We start from the raw sequence: 17,861 nt of genomic DNA on the forward strand, positions 1-17,861 counted from the left end.
TAGAAATGTATTCTCATGCCTCTACTTTTTTATCACAAATCTTAGCATTTCTTAAATTCACATTTTAGTTCAAAGTTCTCAATAAATATCCACATTAAACAACATATTTCAATATAAGCATTGTGCCCTTAGAGTTACAAAGGATTTAAATCAGAGTGAGTAGGGTTTTAAAGAGAGTTAAATATTACATGAAAGAATTAGGGAGGGGGGGAATTAAAACTCAAGTTACCTTGTGAAAAAAGTACTGGATGGATTTTAAATCCCCCTCCATTCTTCAGCCTTTGAGGAAGCTGTTCAAAATGGTTACTATCGAGGTAGAAGTAAACCTTCAGGGTTTGCCGGCTTCCTTCTGCTTGGTATGTGATTGGAACATCTAAGAATACACTCAGTGTTACTATTTCATTAAAAGCAATGACACGTCCTTTTCCAAAAACTGTTGCACTGAAAATTCACATGGTCAGATAAAAATCACTGCAGACACACGACTAATACGTGCAGTATTTTACATTATACTCGGTGTTGCTGAGTTCACTCTTGGCCTGTCCATTATCAGGAAGCAGATAAAGAGAAAAGCAGTGACTGTCATCTCTGCCAGCCTGTCAATGACAGCAAAAATACTAAGCAAATAATGTAATTGGCAACATCCTACTTGTGTTCCCTGTAAATCAGAAGAAACATCCATGTACAGCACACAGTTTAAATCACTGGAAGGATACCTTTAGCCATATTTCACATGCCCTCCTCGGGTGCATGACATATAAGGTCAGTGCGATATATAAAGTCAGTATCTCCTCAGATTTGCGTGGGATAGAACACAAGTAAATACACAGCAGCTACCAGCATATTCATTAAATTATTAAAAATAAGGACTGAATTGAGAAAAAAATGTATTATGGTAGAGTATGTAAAACTTCATTACACTTTGACAAGCTAAATGTCATAATACAGCAACTGGTGTCAAGTTCAGTGCAACTAGCAGTATCATTTTGCAGTTACGGTGATTCCCCAACATACAGTGTGTGTATTATGCCAGATGACTAACATGGAGTGACCATTAGCAAAAGTTGACAAAAATTTTCCATTTAGCTAAATCTCACAGAGGAAGTCAGTTTAATTCAATGTCAGTTTTGTGTGTATTTCCTGTTTAAGTATCGTTTCCATACATAAGCCTCCAAGTTGAAAGCAGTAACAATAAAATTCAGTGATTTTCGTTAATAATATTATGTTTTTACATTGTGTGCGCAAATTATTTTGTACCTAAATGGAAAAGATTCCAAAGAAACAGTTTTCACTATTTTTGGTAATAAGAAAAAGACTTTTTTTTCTTTTATTGACTACGCAGAAGCATAAATGGAAAACCCAAATTTGCCAGTTCCTTGTCTTCTGTAACCACAGTCATCCTGACTGTGGTGGCAGCACTTAAACCGAAAGGAAATACAGAGTTTACTGCAATCCTAGAACACATGGACATTCCATTTATCTCTGGTTTAGCACATATGCCTCAGTTGGAAGATACAATATGAACAGTTCATGACACAGGCATAGGGTTAACTCCCCATCGGGAAGCGCTCCTGTAACTCCAGTTTCATGCTGTTACCTGGCTTAGCAGGTCTTCTTTTTAAAACAAACACTACGAACAGGGTCCTTACTTGAATTATATAGAAATAAATACGGTCTTATATAAGCTAATTCCTACCTGAGTACCAGCCCTGCACTACTGAATTCTTCAGAGCACGGGCAGCTTTGTGGAGGAGCTTTGTGTCTTCTGGTTTTGGTTATTGCAGAAGTTCTCTCATGTGTGGTCTCGATCCGGCAAGGGAATTGTTTAAGAAAAGCTTGATGTGAAGCAGACATACTTTCCTCCCTTCCCAGGAGAGTTATGAGACTTAGGAAAATATGAGGGCTTTTTGCTCACTAAAAGTTCACTGCAGGAAAATCTCTACTGGCTGAAAACATATTAATAAAGGAGTAGCTGAAAATGAGTGAAGGGTATGAACAGCAGACCGCGAAGACAGTCCCTTGCTGCGAGTTGGGCGAGTATTGGGAGGAAGGGCTCAGGACCCTGATCGTCTGCACCAGCAAGTCTCAGAGGAAGTTTCTGGCACAATCTAAAGCTATCCTCACAGTGTTTGCCGTCTCCTTTCAAGAAACTCTTGCAAGACCTACTTTGTCTTTGAGACAATAAAATGAAATGGTTTTTATGCTTCTCCATCTCATTTCAATTGCATTTCTCTCTTAAGACCTTCAAGCTTACTTTACATGGCTCTTCAATGACAACTAGATCTTCCAGGGACTTTACTGATGCAGTCACATACTCCCAATGGAAAATTCGGTTAAGCAAATGCTTTTGCCCCCAAGGTTACTGAGATTACCAGATAACGATTCTGCATTGTCACCGATGTTAGCTGTATTTCAGGAAATCTAGGAATATTAGGAGAGCTCCAGATCTACTAATTCTCCATAATCCCAAGTTATATAATATTCCCTGTGGGAGGTAATGTTCTAGGAGAAAAATGTTACAAACAGAGAAAATGTTTCTGCACAGTAAAGCCCAGATATTAATTATAATTACTCACTCGCAACTAGTGGTTCTGGCTCTGATTGTCTGAAGTAAAAAGTAACTTTTTCCAAGTCAAACAGTGCAACCAATGTATCTTCTAGCATGGCTTGCTCATCAGCCTAAAAAAGGCAAAAGAAAAAGTCAAATGGTCATTTCAGCCAGATGTTTTCCCTACCAGAAATAATATGAGAGCAGGACATAAAAGTAACTACAGAATGTTGCACAACATTTCACTGATGCAGTGTATAACCTAACTAACTCCTACATAATGTAAATATCTTTTTTTCTATTTGCACTTTCCCTTTTATTACTAGTCTAAAATTATTAAAATGAATGTTATCATTTTGCATAGTAAATTAATAGGTAATTTATAGCTACCATTACTTCTCATGGCTTTTAATCAAACAATGCTGTAATTATTTTGATGTAAGATACCAGACCTCAACAGCTTGTCTTGACGCCAGGTCTAGCTTATAAATTAGCAGAGGGGAAATGCGAAAAGCAAATTCTTATTTTTCGCAATTTTCTTTTAAAAATGTCATAACTTCAGCATTTCATTTATAAACACCAGATGAAAGTTCATCACGTCCACTCTAAGCACCAATAATTGAACTAGTAGCTCAGAACAAGTACAGCTCAGGGTGATTTGCACCTTCACCAACAAAACTCTAGATGCAAGTCAAGTATGTAGATATGCCAATATTCTGATTTGCACCTATGGTTCACTCTGTGTACTCCTGAGCTAAAGAGATCCAGACTCATTTACCAAAAAAGCTTCAGGAAGTAAATTACTAACTTCTCAGGACACTTTACTGAATCTTTAAAAAAGAAAATAGCTGTCTACAAGTATGGTTATCTTGAGCTAAATATGCAGAGCAATTACAGCAGAAATCAATAATCACTTAAAGTAATTCTATTCTTCATACAACCCTCCCCTAGCACCTCAAGTTTGCAAGAGCCAAATGGAAATCTGAGGCATGCATTTTTCCTCCTCTAAGAACTGAAACAGTAGGAAAGCAAAGAATAATAAACTAGCTGCCTATAAAATGAGAATAAATTATAGCTTACCGAATTATAGAAAGGAAAAACAAACCCCCATGATTTTACCTGATCTATAAGTGAAGTAGCATTCCCCCTTGTATTTATGGGGGGGAAAAAAAAAAGCTGCTAGAAATATTTTGTCTCCTGGTTCAGTTTATGAAATCTCTATGGATAGAGCAGTTTTATCAGCAGAATAGTCTGAAAACCATTCAGTGACATGGGAAATCTTTGCACAACTGCTCATTCTTTACTGAACTCCGGCCATAATGAGCGCAATTTCCTTCAAATACCCTTGTTTAAAATAACACGGATCATTTGTAAGAAAAATAGTGCTGAGAAGGTTGCCTTTAAATACTTTTCCCTTGGTTAAGAACAGTTAGACAGAAGAGACTAAATTTAATTTTATTTTCAATTTGACAATGCACACTGCTGGTATCTGATTATATGAAAATAGCTAAGTAGCATGCATTTTCACTACAAAGGAAATCTCTACAATCTTGAAAGAAAAAACGGAAGTATTCAGTGCTGTAAAGACAGTTATTTTGTGGCAACGTGACAACTAAGCACATGGAAAAACATAAGACAGGCATCAACTGAACTTACTCTTGATCTCTGAGGACTCCAGCACCAGGACATGATGGTGCTGCACGGTGCTAAGAAGTACCCAAGTCTCAAGACATGATGCCCAGCTCCCCTGACTGTGCTTTCTTCACATACTCCTCATGTGTTTCTCTCAGGCATTGACTTTATCTGTTTTTAAGCTGCACACCTCGTCCTGACATACCCTGTCCCATGCAAGCCCGCATAGGTACTTCAACTACCTGTGAGGCAGTTGCTCACACTAGCTCAAGTCGATGCTCTCCAACAATACCACAGATTAATGCTTTATGATTATGATTTAGAAATACCTTTATTTTTATTGATCTCTTCTGCTTCTAGAGCTTTTCAGGTCAACTTGTCAGCAATTTGCTGCTGAGGTAGACAAGGCAAGGAAAGAAGACGTTTGATGCCAGGAACAGTGTCTGCTATCTGCGTGGATTTTTATACGGTAGGATGTACCAAATCAGTTATTTTCAGTGAGCACCTCCAGAGGTTGAAAGGACTGCCATGCAGCAGACCGCACAGACTGCTTCACAGTTCTTCAGGTTAGCAGGACCCAGTCTAATGTGAGAAGCAGCTTAAATAGCGGAACCAGCACTTTGGGTAACGGGATTAGAGGACTACAAAGCCATGTCCTTTTCTTAATTCCTTCTGAAGCCATGGCTCTCTGCCAAGCCTTGTGAAGAAACAGCAGATTTCCAATTACCCTGACAGGCTACAAGGATTTGCCCTATGACAGGAGCAAAATGGACTAGCATGTCTAGTCCTTCAACTACTACACACCTATTGTTTATTGGGGGAGAGGATGATAAAATTATCCAAACCATGTATTTTGCATTGCTGCTTATTGCAAAGTGAAGTTCTGGTTATCGCCTAATACTACATTCACTTCTAGGGAACAGCTACGATAGCGGTGGGGAGTCAAGGGTAAACTCGCTATCTGCTAACTCAAACCAAACATAATACTGTCTTTGTTGAAAACATATTTCCCATATCACAAACAAACATTTCCCCTATCTGTAATTATCTAAATTGTAATTTTTCCAAATAGCAGCTAATTAAGTAACAAGCTAAGCAAAGGACACAGAAAATCACATTTATAACTCAGACTGTTTCACCGCACCCCTGGTTCGGGGAACAAACGCAGGCTGTGACCAAGCATGCCACATGAGGAGTCTTACCAGGTTAGGTGAGAGCAGGGACTGGAAATGAAGCAGAAGACCTGCACTGGCTATCTGTTCCAACCACCTTCTGCTGGCCTCCGGTGTCTCCATCTCATATTCTTTGTTGTTGTCAAACATCTGATTTAAGGCCACCATCAGTTGCTCTGAAAAAGCGCAGACAGTGGCCACTAGGCTCTGAGAGAAGACCATGTCTCGTCTCAGCTGTATCTCGCTATCTGTGACGGGTAAAAGCCAAAAGAAGAAAAGCAAAAACGGAACAGGAGATTCATTAGCAACAAAGGATCTATGCTGGAATTTTTTTTCTTTCACTAAAAACCAAGTCATTTTAATGTAAAGTACATTACAAGTTTAGAGCCTAATGTTATTACCATGTAAATAGCACTCCACGACCAAAACTGCCATTTTCTCCATTAAAAGATTATTTTATAATTCTAAAATTATAGAGAAATTTACTTAAAATCTGGAATTTAAAAGTAGCTCTTCATAAACAATGCATGTTTATGTTGTAGATTTTAATGGACATGTCATCAATTCTATATACTTTTGATGTTACAGGGTAACGGATGTAAGTCAGATCTCTCTGCTGCAATGTGAGAACCAGCTGGGCACAAAAGCATTTACTTTCCACACAAAGCAAGGATAGTCAGAAGCTCTTAATACAACTGCATCATCTGGTCAACTCCATAGCTACCAGCTGGGTAGGGCAGATGAAGACTGCCTGCTGTAAAGTGCAGACAGGGCATATAGGAGTGTCGCTAGCAGAACATGCTCTATCCAAATACAATATATATATATGAAAATAGAATCTAGAAAAGGAGCACAGAGCAGCATCACGTATCCAGGAAGCAGCACAGATTTATGGTGTCAGAAAAGTCCAGGACAGGTCCCTAGGTAGAAGTCTATGTAAAACCATTAGCAGCTGATTTAAATTAGGGACTAGCTAACCTACCAATTTATTCCGGAGGGCACAGGCATTAGATTAGCTAAAGGTCAAAAGAGTTAGAAAGGGAAACATGTTCTCAGTAAAGCACAAAATTGTGGTGATAAATATTCAGTGCTTCCTTCTTTCTCTTTTCTGAAGGTCTTCAAGTATTTTTATCATTATAAGCTGTTAGGCAAACATCAATCACAAATGGTACAGGTAGACTTAATCTTTGTCAGAGCAAGAGAAGATTAGGTGATTTCGAGGTCTTTTCCAAAGCCTAGAATCTTTGTCCTCACTTTTAGATTCCTCTGTCTCTAAGAGGCTTAGCTCCTTTTCCACCTTCTCTATGGAGCTGGCAAGACTATAGATGACTGGATAAGTCAGCAGAAATAATTCTGTACTCACAAAATTAATAATGATTTTGAAAATATGCTTTTCTTGGACTCCAAGTATTTCTCAAAGTAACTCTGTTCTGTCTGTTTTCCTTCTGAGATCTTCCTCAATCTTTTCCTTGAGTATTTATAATAGTGACCGCTCTTTTACTATCATTTTGATTCCATTTGCCAGCCTCTCAGGACCTCACGAATGTTTACCATAGATGGTCTAATCACTACTGCTTCTGCACTGTGACTCATTCCTTTTTGTTTTGATTATTAAAATTAACCTCTCTCCTTCTCTCCATCTCTCCCATCTCTCAAGTTGTGCACAATCCAGTACAGACAGAATTTTCACCTTTAAAACTCCACCCATCTCCAGCTTCAAAAATCCCATCGGCTTCTCCATGGTCAAAGACTTTCCAATGTCACAGCAGCGCGCAGGGATTTGAGCTCAACACACATTCTCTCTCCTCGTTTTGCTCAATTTTATCTCTGCTTGTCTAACAGCAGCTGACTTCCAGTGCCTTCCTCTGTATGGCCTGCTTCAGAAGCAGCCCTCCTGTGTCTCCAACACCTCATTTCCAAAGCTCGTTTAATACTACTTGAACATCAGATACGGCATACAAGAGCACTTTGGGCTCTTCACAAAAAGATTTTTATACTAATAAAACTATAGAATTTATGAACTTACGAAACCGTGTAACTAGGGAAAACTGCTTTAAAAAAATCAAGTCTGGGGTATTTTCTCAGGTCACTTCTAATTTTATAACACCTGAGAAATTACTAAAAGCTTTTATAATATTTGGAAGAAATCTGACAACAAAGAAATGTTATATTCCCCTTTATAAAACTGCTGTTCTGTGTCATAACAAAATCATGAAACAATACTGGATTCATATAGTGCTGCAAGATAGTTAAAATAATTAGTTTTTACAGTCAAATGTGACTGCTTACTTGAACACTTATGCACCTACAAACTGTAGAGAATCTTCTACCACAATTATTATTTTCTAAATACTGATTTACTGACATTTATTTCGCAGACACACATGCATGTTTTGTGTATTTGAAGCTGTATGATGCATGGGGTGATGGCAGAATAATACACAGCATAATCAGACCCCTTCCAAAAAGGAGGGACTTAAAAAAAGGTATTCTCTAAAAAAAGATAAAAGGAAAGGTATGGGTTAGAATAGTAAGGTACATCTGGAAATAGATGCAAACAAGGAGAAAAGAAAAAAGATAGCAAATAGGAAAAAGCCCAAAAGAAGACAGACAGTGGAAGTACTGTGCACAAGCTCAGTGATTTAGTAGTTACTTCATCTGCCCAGATCCAAAGTAAATGACCAAAGAAGGTATTTTGTACTAAAAAAAAAGAATGTGCCACGTCTGTTAGAAATGTCTTTGGAATTGTTGCGTTCTTCAGGAATCCTCACTGTAAACACAGGGGTAAAGTTGTTGATTATCAAGTTATCATATCTGCGATTTTTCTCCTTTCTCTAAACACAGTATTTTGTACAAAAGCAAAAAAAATTCTCAAACCATCCACGTTCACTTCCCCTACTCCCAAAACAAGGAAAATTACCTGTATACTCCAGAAGTGCCAAGAGCATTCGTGCCTTCACCTCTTAAAGAAAAAAGAAAATACATTGAAATCATGGTTAAAAGTCTTTTCACCAACATGATAATGCATTTGCAGTTTCTCATTTTACACAGCTTAATTCCAACTTCTCGTGAAGGCAATCCTGATTGATAACTACAAAACAGTAATGAGTCTCAACTTCACTTAATTTTACATAGGACTTGATAAAATCGATAATAATCAAAAGCACCAACATTGTGAAAGACACACAAAGAGGCAGCTGCCATCTGGTACGTGTGTACCAGCTGGCCAGTGCAAGTCCACATATGAAGAATTCCAGTCTTAAAACTTGGAAAACCAAGACCGGTTTTCACTGATTCCCACATTACCCCAATTCTTTCTTTTTTCTTTTCCCTCTCTTGTTCCATACCTGAAAATCTCATCATTATCCTCATTTTAATGTATACCAAAGCATCCAGGAAAAACACAACAGCATTTTCACTTTATTCTCAACCTTCAAGATTTTATTTTGCTTCGAACATTTCTTTTCACTTAACAATCTATGAAGTAAAAAAGTACAGATTTAAAAAAACCTCCGAATTTAGACTGACAAAACCTTGAGTTTATATCTCTTTACACTGCGGTATTTTTTTGAAGGAGAAGGTCTCCTCAAATTTTGCGGGCTGAAGGAAGTGATTCCTCTCCTCTACCACGTACCAGAGCACAAATTTAAATGTGTTCACCACCACTGCAAGGAACAGGCACGCTAAAAAGCTGCCATAACCTTAGAGAGTGTCAAACTTCCAGCACATCAGTTGTCCTACAGTAACTGCCTGCCTGTAGGAACACCCCGCTACTACACATGCTTTCACATCTTTGCAACCTTTCTTTCATGCACCCAATTTTCTGTGCAGTCCTATTCCAAGTCCTGCTCAGTGGGCCAGCAGAGCTGCTATGGGGTTCATGGACAATAGGACAATTTGGGAATATGTTGCCCCTTACTAAAACTAACCTAATAGGTTTGAAATTTGAATCATTTGCAATTTGAATACAACTCAGATGACGGAACTGATATTAGAGTCGACTGTATCAACAGCATAGTCTGGATTCTGTGTGTGCTTGAACAGATCTATGAAAAGCCAGAACCTTCCCCAAAGGGGACTATGGTTAAAAACAAGAAAACCTTTCAAGCCTGATCTTCATCCATGCCATACACATATTGCGAAAAGAACTGGCAGTGCCTATGCTTCTGAAATGTGTAATCACAGTATCTCAAATACAAGCACCAAAACACTCAAAATTACTGCTTATTCTTGAAAATTGCCTGGTGATAGGTCTTTGCCTTAGCCTTCTGTCTTTTGAAAAAAACTTAAGAGATTAATAACTTGGCATCTTGGAGTCTGAACATAGCTTAGTAACTGAAAATACAATATAGGGAAATATAGCTTTTACCTGAAGAATTTAGATGCATTGAGGCTATTACTTGCAGCTTGTTTTAGATGAGATTTGTTGGATGTCTGAATTCAAAAGCATTTGAGGTAACTATAAATAATGATTTCCTGCTTATGGGAAAATTACAGGACACTGCAACTCTCCTTTATCATTGCTATAAGTCTTCTCCCTTTCAAAATATACCCACAGGCAAGAGAGTATTTTTAGGTTATTTGTACAACTAGAGACTTACCTGGGGTTAGAAGTGAACCTTAGATATCAACCATTTGCTTTTCAACAAATTCCAAATGCTATGGAAGTTTTCGCCCCTTCTGGCTACATGGCATATGGAAAGGAGTAACTCCCTAGCAATTTCTCTTTAGATTATATGATTTGTAATGCAAGATGCCTTCAATCTCTTTTATTCTTAAACATTCTTTTGTACTTTTTTTTTTTTAATTATCCTATTCTGCTCTTCTGATCTTTGCCAGTAAAAGGCTAGATTTTAGTTCTATTTTGTTTCTCACATCTGAAAATATTTTTGAAATAAGACTGAGATTTGCACTGCATGTTTTACAAGTTAAGTTGAAAGACATTTTGTAGCCCTTTAATGACTGAAAGGCTCCTTCACTCCTCACTCCTATTTTAAATTAAAATAGATGAGAACTTTCTCAACTGCATAGTATTTCCCATTAAAATTTAAAATTATTATGCTAGCAAAACAACTGCACTTCCTCATGCAGTTATGTGACTAGCTGACTAGAAATCTGACTTGCTCTAAAACATCTCTTCTTTTGACCAAAATTCTTATCTTTTTTTTACTTTGGGAAAAAGCAACTACAGAAATTTCTCCACCTCTTTGTTATCTTTATACCTTTCCGTTATTACGGTGGTCAGTTTTGGCTTTACTTTCCTTCTGAAGGGTCCCTTTCTTTCCATCCATCATGTTGATTTTCCTGGTTCCTACACGAGTCATCCTGCAGGTTCTCCTCTTCTGCTTTCCAATTCTCATGTTACATCTCTCACGTACATCCAAAATCCTGTACCTACGTTATTCTTTCTCTATTCAGTTACCGTTGAATTCCTGCCCTGACTGCTGCTCTTTCCTGCACCAAAATCAAGCACTCCATCTTCAAAGATCTGCCTGTGCCAATAACTTATCTTTATCTCTACTGGTTTAACAATTTAGTAGGCCCACTCACTCCAAGAAGTGACTGTCATCTTTTCTTAAGTTTCTTAGTTCCAGATAAATCCTCCTAGAATCTGCATACTATTTCAGAGAACTCTTCAATTCTATCAACTTGATTAGACTTCTAGGGCTGCCTTATACTGTAACCATAGAAAACTTTTCTTTCTCTAATGATATGGTAGACAAATGAAATGAGACAAAGCAATCTCCACATATGTTTTAAATTTACAGTCAAGGAAAGTTTGGTTGTTTTCTCTTTTTTTTTATCTGTGCAAACCTTCATAGATTTTTTTTAAAAAACTGTTCTCCCAATTCCAATACTAATGAAAAGAAAACTGACAGACCAGAATGATCATCTTCAAGGCATTCTGAGTTTTCCCATTTCTTCATACATATTAAACCAAGCAAATAAAAGCATCCTAAGATCTAGGACTCATTTTTGTGGGGCTCCCATGTCTCCTTCTGCTTTAAAGCACTAATCAGTCTAATCTAACACAACATGTTCTACAATGCAACAGAACAATGAGTAAAAAATTACAATAGCCTGTGATATTTTTAAGAAAATAAAAATGAGTCAGTTTTCAATAAGGAGATGCATCCTTATTTTAGCATTCATCAATAATGGTTAAGTATATTTATAACAAATGGAGATTTTAATTACAACATTTTTTTTCCCCACAGTGAACAAAGTTATATCTATGGTCTCTTTTGACTACTTCCTCTAGAACCTGCTAGAAGAGACAAATATATCTGCTTTCCTCAATTATTAAAATATTGCCTTTTACTTATAAACAAACATGAAGATTCTTCTAAAATCCCAAGACTTTGTTCAACTTTTTCTCATAAGCCCAACTAAGCAGTCAAATTAGGGGACATCTTTTGTTTTTTTCTGAATCAGGCAAATAAGAGGGGAAACAGGGAGGTAAATCGCTGTACTATGTGTTAGGTTTTCAGCCAGAAATAGCTCAGGGCAGTACTAGCTGTTCTTCTAGGTATCCTGACCATTTGTGAACACTGCATAATGGCAAGACTGGAAAGGAGAAAACAAGAAATGAAGATATGAAGGGAAAATGTAGCTGCTAAAACATTTTTAACCCTGCTTCGTGCTCATCTGATTTCAGTTAGATCCAGCTGCTGGTTGTGTCTCAAGTTTAATTTATACAGGCCTAAGCTTGTCTAAATCACAGCAGTCTCCCAAAACTGCCTGAGGGGCACATTTCTGCCCTGAATCTTTTCAACACTGAATTAGATATACCTGTCCAGACATGCCTTGGAAACTAAGTCTTGAGAAGTAATTATTCACTTCCATTCTCCTGTGTCTCCTTCATGCCATTTGTGCCAGGGAAGCCACAAGAATCTAGGCTTTCAGGTACCCTTTACATCATGCCAACTCCTTGGTCCCACGGGCAAACCAAAATTATGACGAAGATGCGGATCATGATTCTCCAGAGTACTTCTCAGGAACAAGTATTAGTGATACCAGTTTGGGGGGTGGTGGAATAGGAATCAAATTAAAGAAAAAAAACTACAAGAGAATAGAACGATGTAAAGACTGATGGTGAAAAAACAACCTAAGATGATAATTTTACATGGAAACCCATGTATTTGGTTAAGAAGATGGCACGAAAGCCAGTTGTTGGAAATCACTGACAAAAGCTCAAATGCCATGGATGGAAAGGGAGAGCCAAGAATATTTAAAACTGGCACACAACTTCTGAGATACAGTGATCAGAAAAGGTAAGGAAGAGTGTGTGCTCTTGAACAGCACAAGAATAAGGCTTTTTACTTTTTAGTTCTCTGAACCATGCACAATTCACAAGTATGACAGTTGCAACAAAGTTAGTTACTATAATTTTTTAACAGAGAAAATCTTTCTTTTAATCCTAATTTCTAAAATACTAGAAAATGCCAACAGTTTTATTGTTCAGTAAACATCAAGATTCCTTCTGATAAATATCATCATTACATTATAGAAGTATTGTAAAAAGAGAAGTTTTGTATTATAGAGAGGCAGCAAGTCATTTGGACCTTGCTGAACTCTCCCACAAATTTCATGGTAGATTTAAAACCAAATTTATCTGAATAACTTCAGCTCAATATTGAGGGTGTATGACTAATGTTGAAATGGGTTAAGTCTATTAATTCTATTTATGGGCAAAAAAGTTATGTGAAAATGGTCTGCTAGGCTTGGCTTCAGAAGGGGGGCAATGAAGGACTGTTAAAGACGTATTTCCATTCCTCCCAAACTGTGAAAGAAACCATGATTAATACTTGAATATAGTTCAGTTTACACTGAAGACAGACCTGTAGAAAAAGGGATGCAAAAATATTTATTCACTTTTCCCTCAGTGACAGCCACCATTAAACTAAAAGAGGTATTCTTAGTGCTGGAGAGTCAACCCACTGTGATTGATTCAAAAAGTAGGAGATATTTTTGTGATTGTTTTTATAATTGTCTAACCTAGGGTCTGAAAATATGATTGTATCTGAAATGAGAAACAGCAAAAGTCAGAGGAGGAGGAGGAGTTTGTTTGGTTTGGCCAGTTGCTTTTTGGAGGTTTATCTTAATAAAACTTATCACAAAGTTCTTTTCAAGTGATCTGAAATTTAGCAGTTTCTTTATGGGACACCATGGAAATTAGCCAACAAAATTAAAGAAGCTAAACATACACACAAATCATTTAAAGCTAGCCCTGAGACAAGGTTTTGTTCCCATGTAGACTCCTAGTGCAAGTAGTTTTACAAAAATAATTTGGTTCATTTTTTCTGTTTCTCTATCAAATGGCACAGGAAATAAAGCAGAAGCTACAGGCAAGATTTTTGGGAGAGGAAATCCCAGTTACTTTCTTATGAAGCCAGGGAAGAGGGCAGAAAACCCCAGCTCATGTTGTCATTTGGTGGTGAAGAGGAACAGCGTACTAGGTAACTTTTAGACAGTGGTGGGAGGGAGGTACAGGAGGAGTAGTGATGGAGTAAGTGAAAACCAGTGGACGAGGTTTGGCCTCATGGCAGAAGAGGGAATATGATTTTAGAGGGATAATGATTCCAGATCAATGACAGATAAGAGCAACATATAGGACAGAAGTTGCCCTGCAGAGTCTTCTTTCCATTTAAGATGGTAGAAAAAGGGAGTTGAATTTCAAGGAAAACCCATTTTGGTGTATCAGTCCCATGAAGTTCTGTGACAAATCAACCAAGCCCACTAGACTTCAGCAGCAACTGAAATAACATAGCGCATGCAACATAGGGTTCATTTGTTTTTGTCAGAAGAGACAATTTTCTCTTCAGTATCTGAAGGCAATAGGGTGAGCATGAGACAGCTGAGATATACTCCACTAACCTTGTTACTACAACCACCAAAAACTCCTGAAATTCAGGCATTTCCTATAGACTACATGGTGTTCAGCAAACCTTGCCTAAGAGCAACATGAAGCAGTTGTATTCTCTCCCTTCCTTTCCCTTCCCCTGGCTCTCTGTCGTTAATGAAGTGTTTATTTACAGTCATATTGTTCTTACTAACCTTCAACAAATTTTCTGATATTCTGGGCAAGACTCCGGACGCTGCTGGGGAGGTTCCAAGGGTCTTGCTTGATGTGGAGTCTTAGCCTCTTTGGACAGTTAAGCTTTGGTTCAATTTCCTGCTGAAACTCTAAGCAAAGACAAAAATAGTATTTTTCTGCTTAAACCTCCTGAGAAAGCCACAGTAAGACATCATTTCTTCCTAAATGTTTTCACAGCTCAAGGAGGTGTCAACTTATTTAACTCTAGTTAAAGCTAGGGTGACAGGTCTAAGGAGAGAGAGAGCAGCATTCCCAAATGTGATTCTTTGTGAACCAGGTACGTAAGCTAGAAGGTGCCTGTCTCCGTGGAGTAAGCAGGACCCTGGAACTTTTAGAGGCAAAATTAATTCAAATTAAACTTAAAACAGAATTACTTATTGCTTAACCTAGTCTATCTTTCAAATCATTGAAAGTGTTCCTTGTAGGGTTCATGAAGATACTGCAGATCAAGAATAAAATCTCTGACTTGTCCTATCTTGTGGGTACATCTATTATACCACTGAATATACTTAAGAATTTCAACAATCAATTATTGCAGAATACATCAAGATTAAGCAAAATCAGATCTTTAACATCCAGCTCAAGGAGCAGATAGCCATATCCATACATCCTTCAAGATGCCTTTGGATTCTCACAGAATTAAATATTACCTTGGAGGCCTCGACCTGGTGTAAAGTATTTTGTCTGCTCAAAGGCTCTCATCACAGCTGGTCCTTTCAGAAGGCTGACAATTGAATCGACCTGTTGGGATCAAGGTTCTGTGAGAAAGATGTTTTTTACAGCAACAATTCGAAGTTCTTTCTTTAAAAATACGGACTACAGAAAAGCAGCTTTGGATTCTTTCTTACCTAATGACTCTAGTTAAAGCAACAAGCTAAAGAATGATAGACTAAATCTAAGGACCTGTTTAATTTGCAGTTTTGAACTATTTACAGAAAACTGAAGGAGAATGAGTAAATACATACCATCCCAGTAAACAGTGGAAAGCAAAAGTAAAAAGAAAAAGAAGTATTTGCTAAAGATATCTTAGCTCAAACATGGACATTAGTATCAAAGCCAAGAAAAATAATCTCATACTTGACCAAAAAGATGCTCCAAACAGCTATGCAGTTTGTCCTGTTTATCATGAGAGATTCGAACACTTATGGGAAGCTCATCGCCTGAAAAATATTTTAAAATGAAAAATTGTTTAGAAGTTTCAGCACTTTTCCCAAAATCTTTGTAGCTTGGATAATCTGCTTTGCACACACACTGATGCTTAGGCTTTCACAATTATAGCCACTGTAATTCTAGGCACAGAAACACTAATCTGTGGTGTGTTATCCAGAATCCTACAGCATGCAACTGTTCTCCCTATATATTTTGCATTAAGTAGTCATTCGATAATACAGAAATAGCTCTTAGAGAAAGGACCATATTCAAGACTCAACTGGACATGGTCCTGAACAACCTGTCCTAGATGACCCTGCTAGAGCAGGGGTTTGGGCTGGATGATCTCAAGAGGTCCCTTCCAACCTCAACCATTCTGTGACCAGAACACACAATTCTTCTGTGCTGGAGAACATCCTAACCACCAGACTAAATGGCTAAGTAGGGTGAACCTAACATAGCAGACCACAAAGTCACTGAAATGCATTCACCAGAAAATTTTTATAGGGACTCTACAGACAATTCACAATCTTAATGTTCTTACTAATTAAATGGTTCTGAGATTTTAGTAATTCAACAAAAATACAGCATCCAAATCCTGTATTTGGTATGTAGTACATACCACATCATGTCCTAATAGAGTACAAAGGAGAAGGACTCTCCTAGGTCAGTGCCCTCAGTCACTCACTCTCTCAGGCAAGGGTGATACAACCTGAATTCTTTCAAAAGCTGTGAAAAATTGAGCTGGTTTTTCTGCTTGCCATTGCAGTGACAGATAAGAAGTAGCCACTTGATAATTTATAATCCAAATTTATTCATGGTCAATCTAGACTCATTTTTCTTATGTCAGTGAAACACTTAAATAGCACTTTTCTCTCCTTGATTTTTTTTTTTAGCTCCTTTAGATGTCCTTACAGCCAGTAGTTATAACCCTTCACAGGATTTTAATTGCAACAGATGGAGCATGGTGCCAAAAAGCCCTGATCTGGAGTTAACCAGGTTAGCTTTGGAACTAAAATTAAGTCATCAGGAGAGTGGAAGTTTCACTGAGTAGCAGTATTTATCAACTCAAACACTGTATCTGTGCTTGGCTAGCACAGATATACTCTTTTAGGCAGCTGAGTCAGTACCTCAGCTTGATGCTGCACAAGTGCATATCAGCTCATTTATATTTTAAGTTGAAGATACAGACCCTAGGTCTCCTCTTTTATTAACAGTTCTTTATGTCCTTCACCATTTTCCTCTGTATCTGCTTAGTTCTGTAAGTATGTATCATTTGTGCAAAGCAGCTGCCTAGAATCGCATTATTCACAAGGCATCTCAGATACCTTGCATAATGTCATTAATACTTTCCTGTCCCAACTGAAAATACCTCTTCTGGTACAACCAGCAATACAATTTGCCTTCACTGTGGGCAAGTCTCACTGGCGGCTTATATTCAACTAACATGTCCAGTTCTTTCATTTCCTAAATCATTCCCAATGATAAACTCCCAGCTTAGAGAAAATATTTTTTTATCATTAGTCCCTGAGTATATGACCTTGTACTCCTAGCAGTTAAATCCCATCTCATTCCTATTAGCAGCTGTATTTATTTAAATTTAATTTGTCACGGCATAAACAAGAATGTGCTTCTATGTGGTCTCGCATTCCTTCCTACAAACATACACAGCCGTATCCTGCCGTCTGGGTGCTGACGCAGGCTGGGAGAGCATTCCACGCTCACCTAAAACGCTCCTTACTCTGTGCATCATAACACACTGTCAAGGTCAAGGCATGAAAGCGGTTAAAAGCAGTGACTCTAAGAGCTCTAACTAATTCAGCCTATCCACAGAGATGCTGGAATGTTGGCTCTCTTTCACAGAAGGACTCAAGTGCAGCACTAGCAAGGCGGAAGCAAAATGATACGCTTTATTACCAAGGAGGATGCAATTTTTAAAATAAAAAACAACAAAACTGCCAGGCAAATGAAAAGAAGAAAACTGAATAAAAGGAACAGATGACAGATTCATAGCTGACTTTTCTAAACATACCTGAATCCATTTCATCACTGTGAAAATAAGAACTGCATTGACTGCTACAAATACTGGTGAACGAGGCAATGGAGTTCCTATTGCTGTTGCAATCGCTTGAAAAAGAACACAAAACAAACAAAGAAATAAAGTCATGTCCTTTAACTCTGTATCAAAGTTATGGAAAATTCTTTCCCTTTTCCCCTTTTGAATTTAATGATGAGATGGTCTGTACAATTCTTTATCAACAAT

The 17,861-nt window shown here is 37.7% G+C and overlaps 1 protein-coding gene across 4 annotated transcripts in view; it reads right to left on the reverse strand.

The window, feature by feature from the left end:
* PREX2 (phosphatidylinositol-3,4,5-trisphosphate dependent Rac exchange factor 2) overlaps positions 1 to 17,861 on the reverse strand; it is a 190,774-nt gene that overhangs the window by 49,121 nt on the left and 123,792 nt on the right. For 2 of the 4 annotated variants that reach the window (XM_054815635.1, XM_054815637.1), the window contains 8 exons: positions 17,631 to 17,725; positions 15,527 to 15,609; positions 15,100 to 15,190; positions 14,410 to 14,538; positions 8,273 to 8,314; positions 5,383 to 5,600; positions 2,577 to 2,679; positions 230 to 373 (listed from right to left, as the gene is read on the reverse strand). In XM_054815635.1, the coding sequence (XP_054671610.1) occupies positions 230 to 373; positions 2,577 to 2,679; positions 5,383 to 5,600; positions 8,273 to 8,314; positions 14,410 to 14,538; positions 15,100 to 15,190; positions 15,527 to 15,609; positions 17,631 to 17,725 (905 nt within the window). Of the gene's footprint in view, positions 1 to 229; positions 374 to 2,576; positions 2,680 to 4,519; positions 4,878 to 5,382; positions 5,601 to 8,272; positions 8,315 to 14,409; positions 14,539 to 15,099; positions 15,191 to 15,526; positions 15,610 to 17,630; positions 17,726 to 17,861 lie in introns of those variants that run through there. The other 2 variants (XM_054815639.1, XM_054815638.1) reach the window with 2 other exon arrangements.

This window comes from Grus americana, chromosome 2, assembly GCF_028858705.1.
Source record: "Grus americana isolate bGruAme1 chromosome 2, bGruAme1.mat, whole genome shotgun sequence".
In the NCBI taxonomy this organism is placed as follows: Eukaryota; Metazoa; Chordata; class Aves; order Gruiformes; family Gruidae; genus Grus; species Grus americana.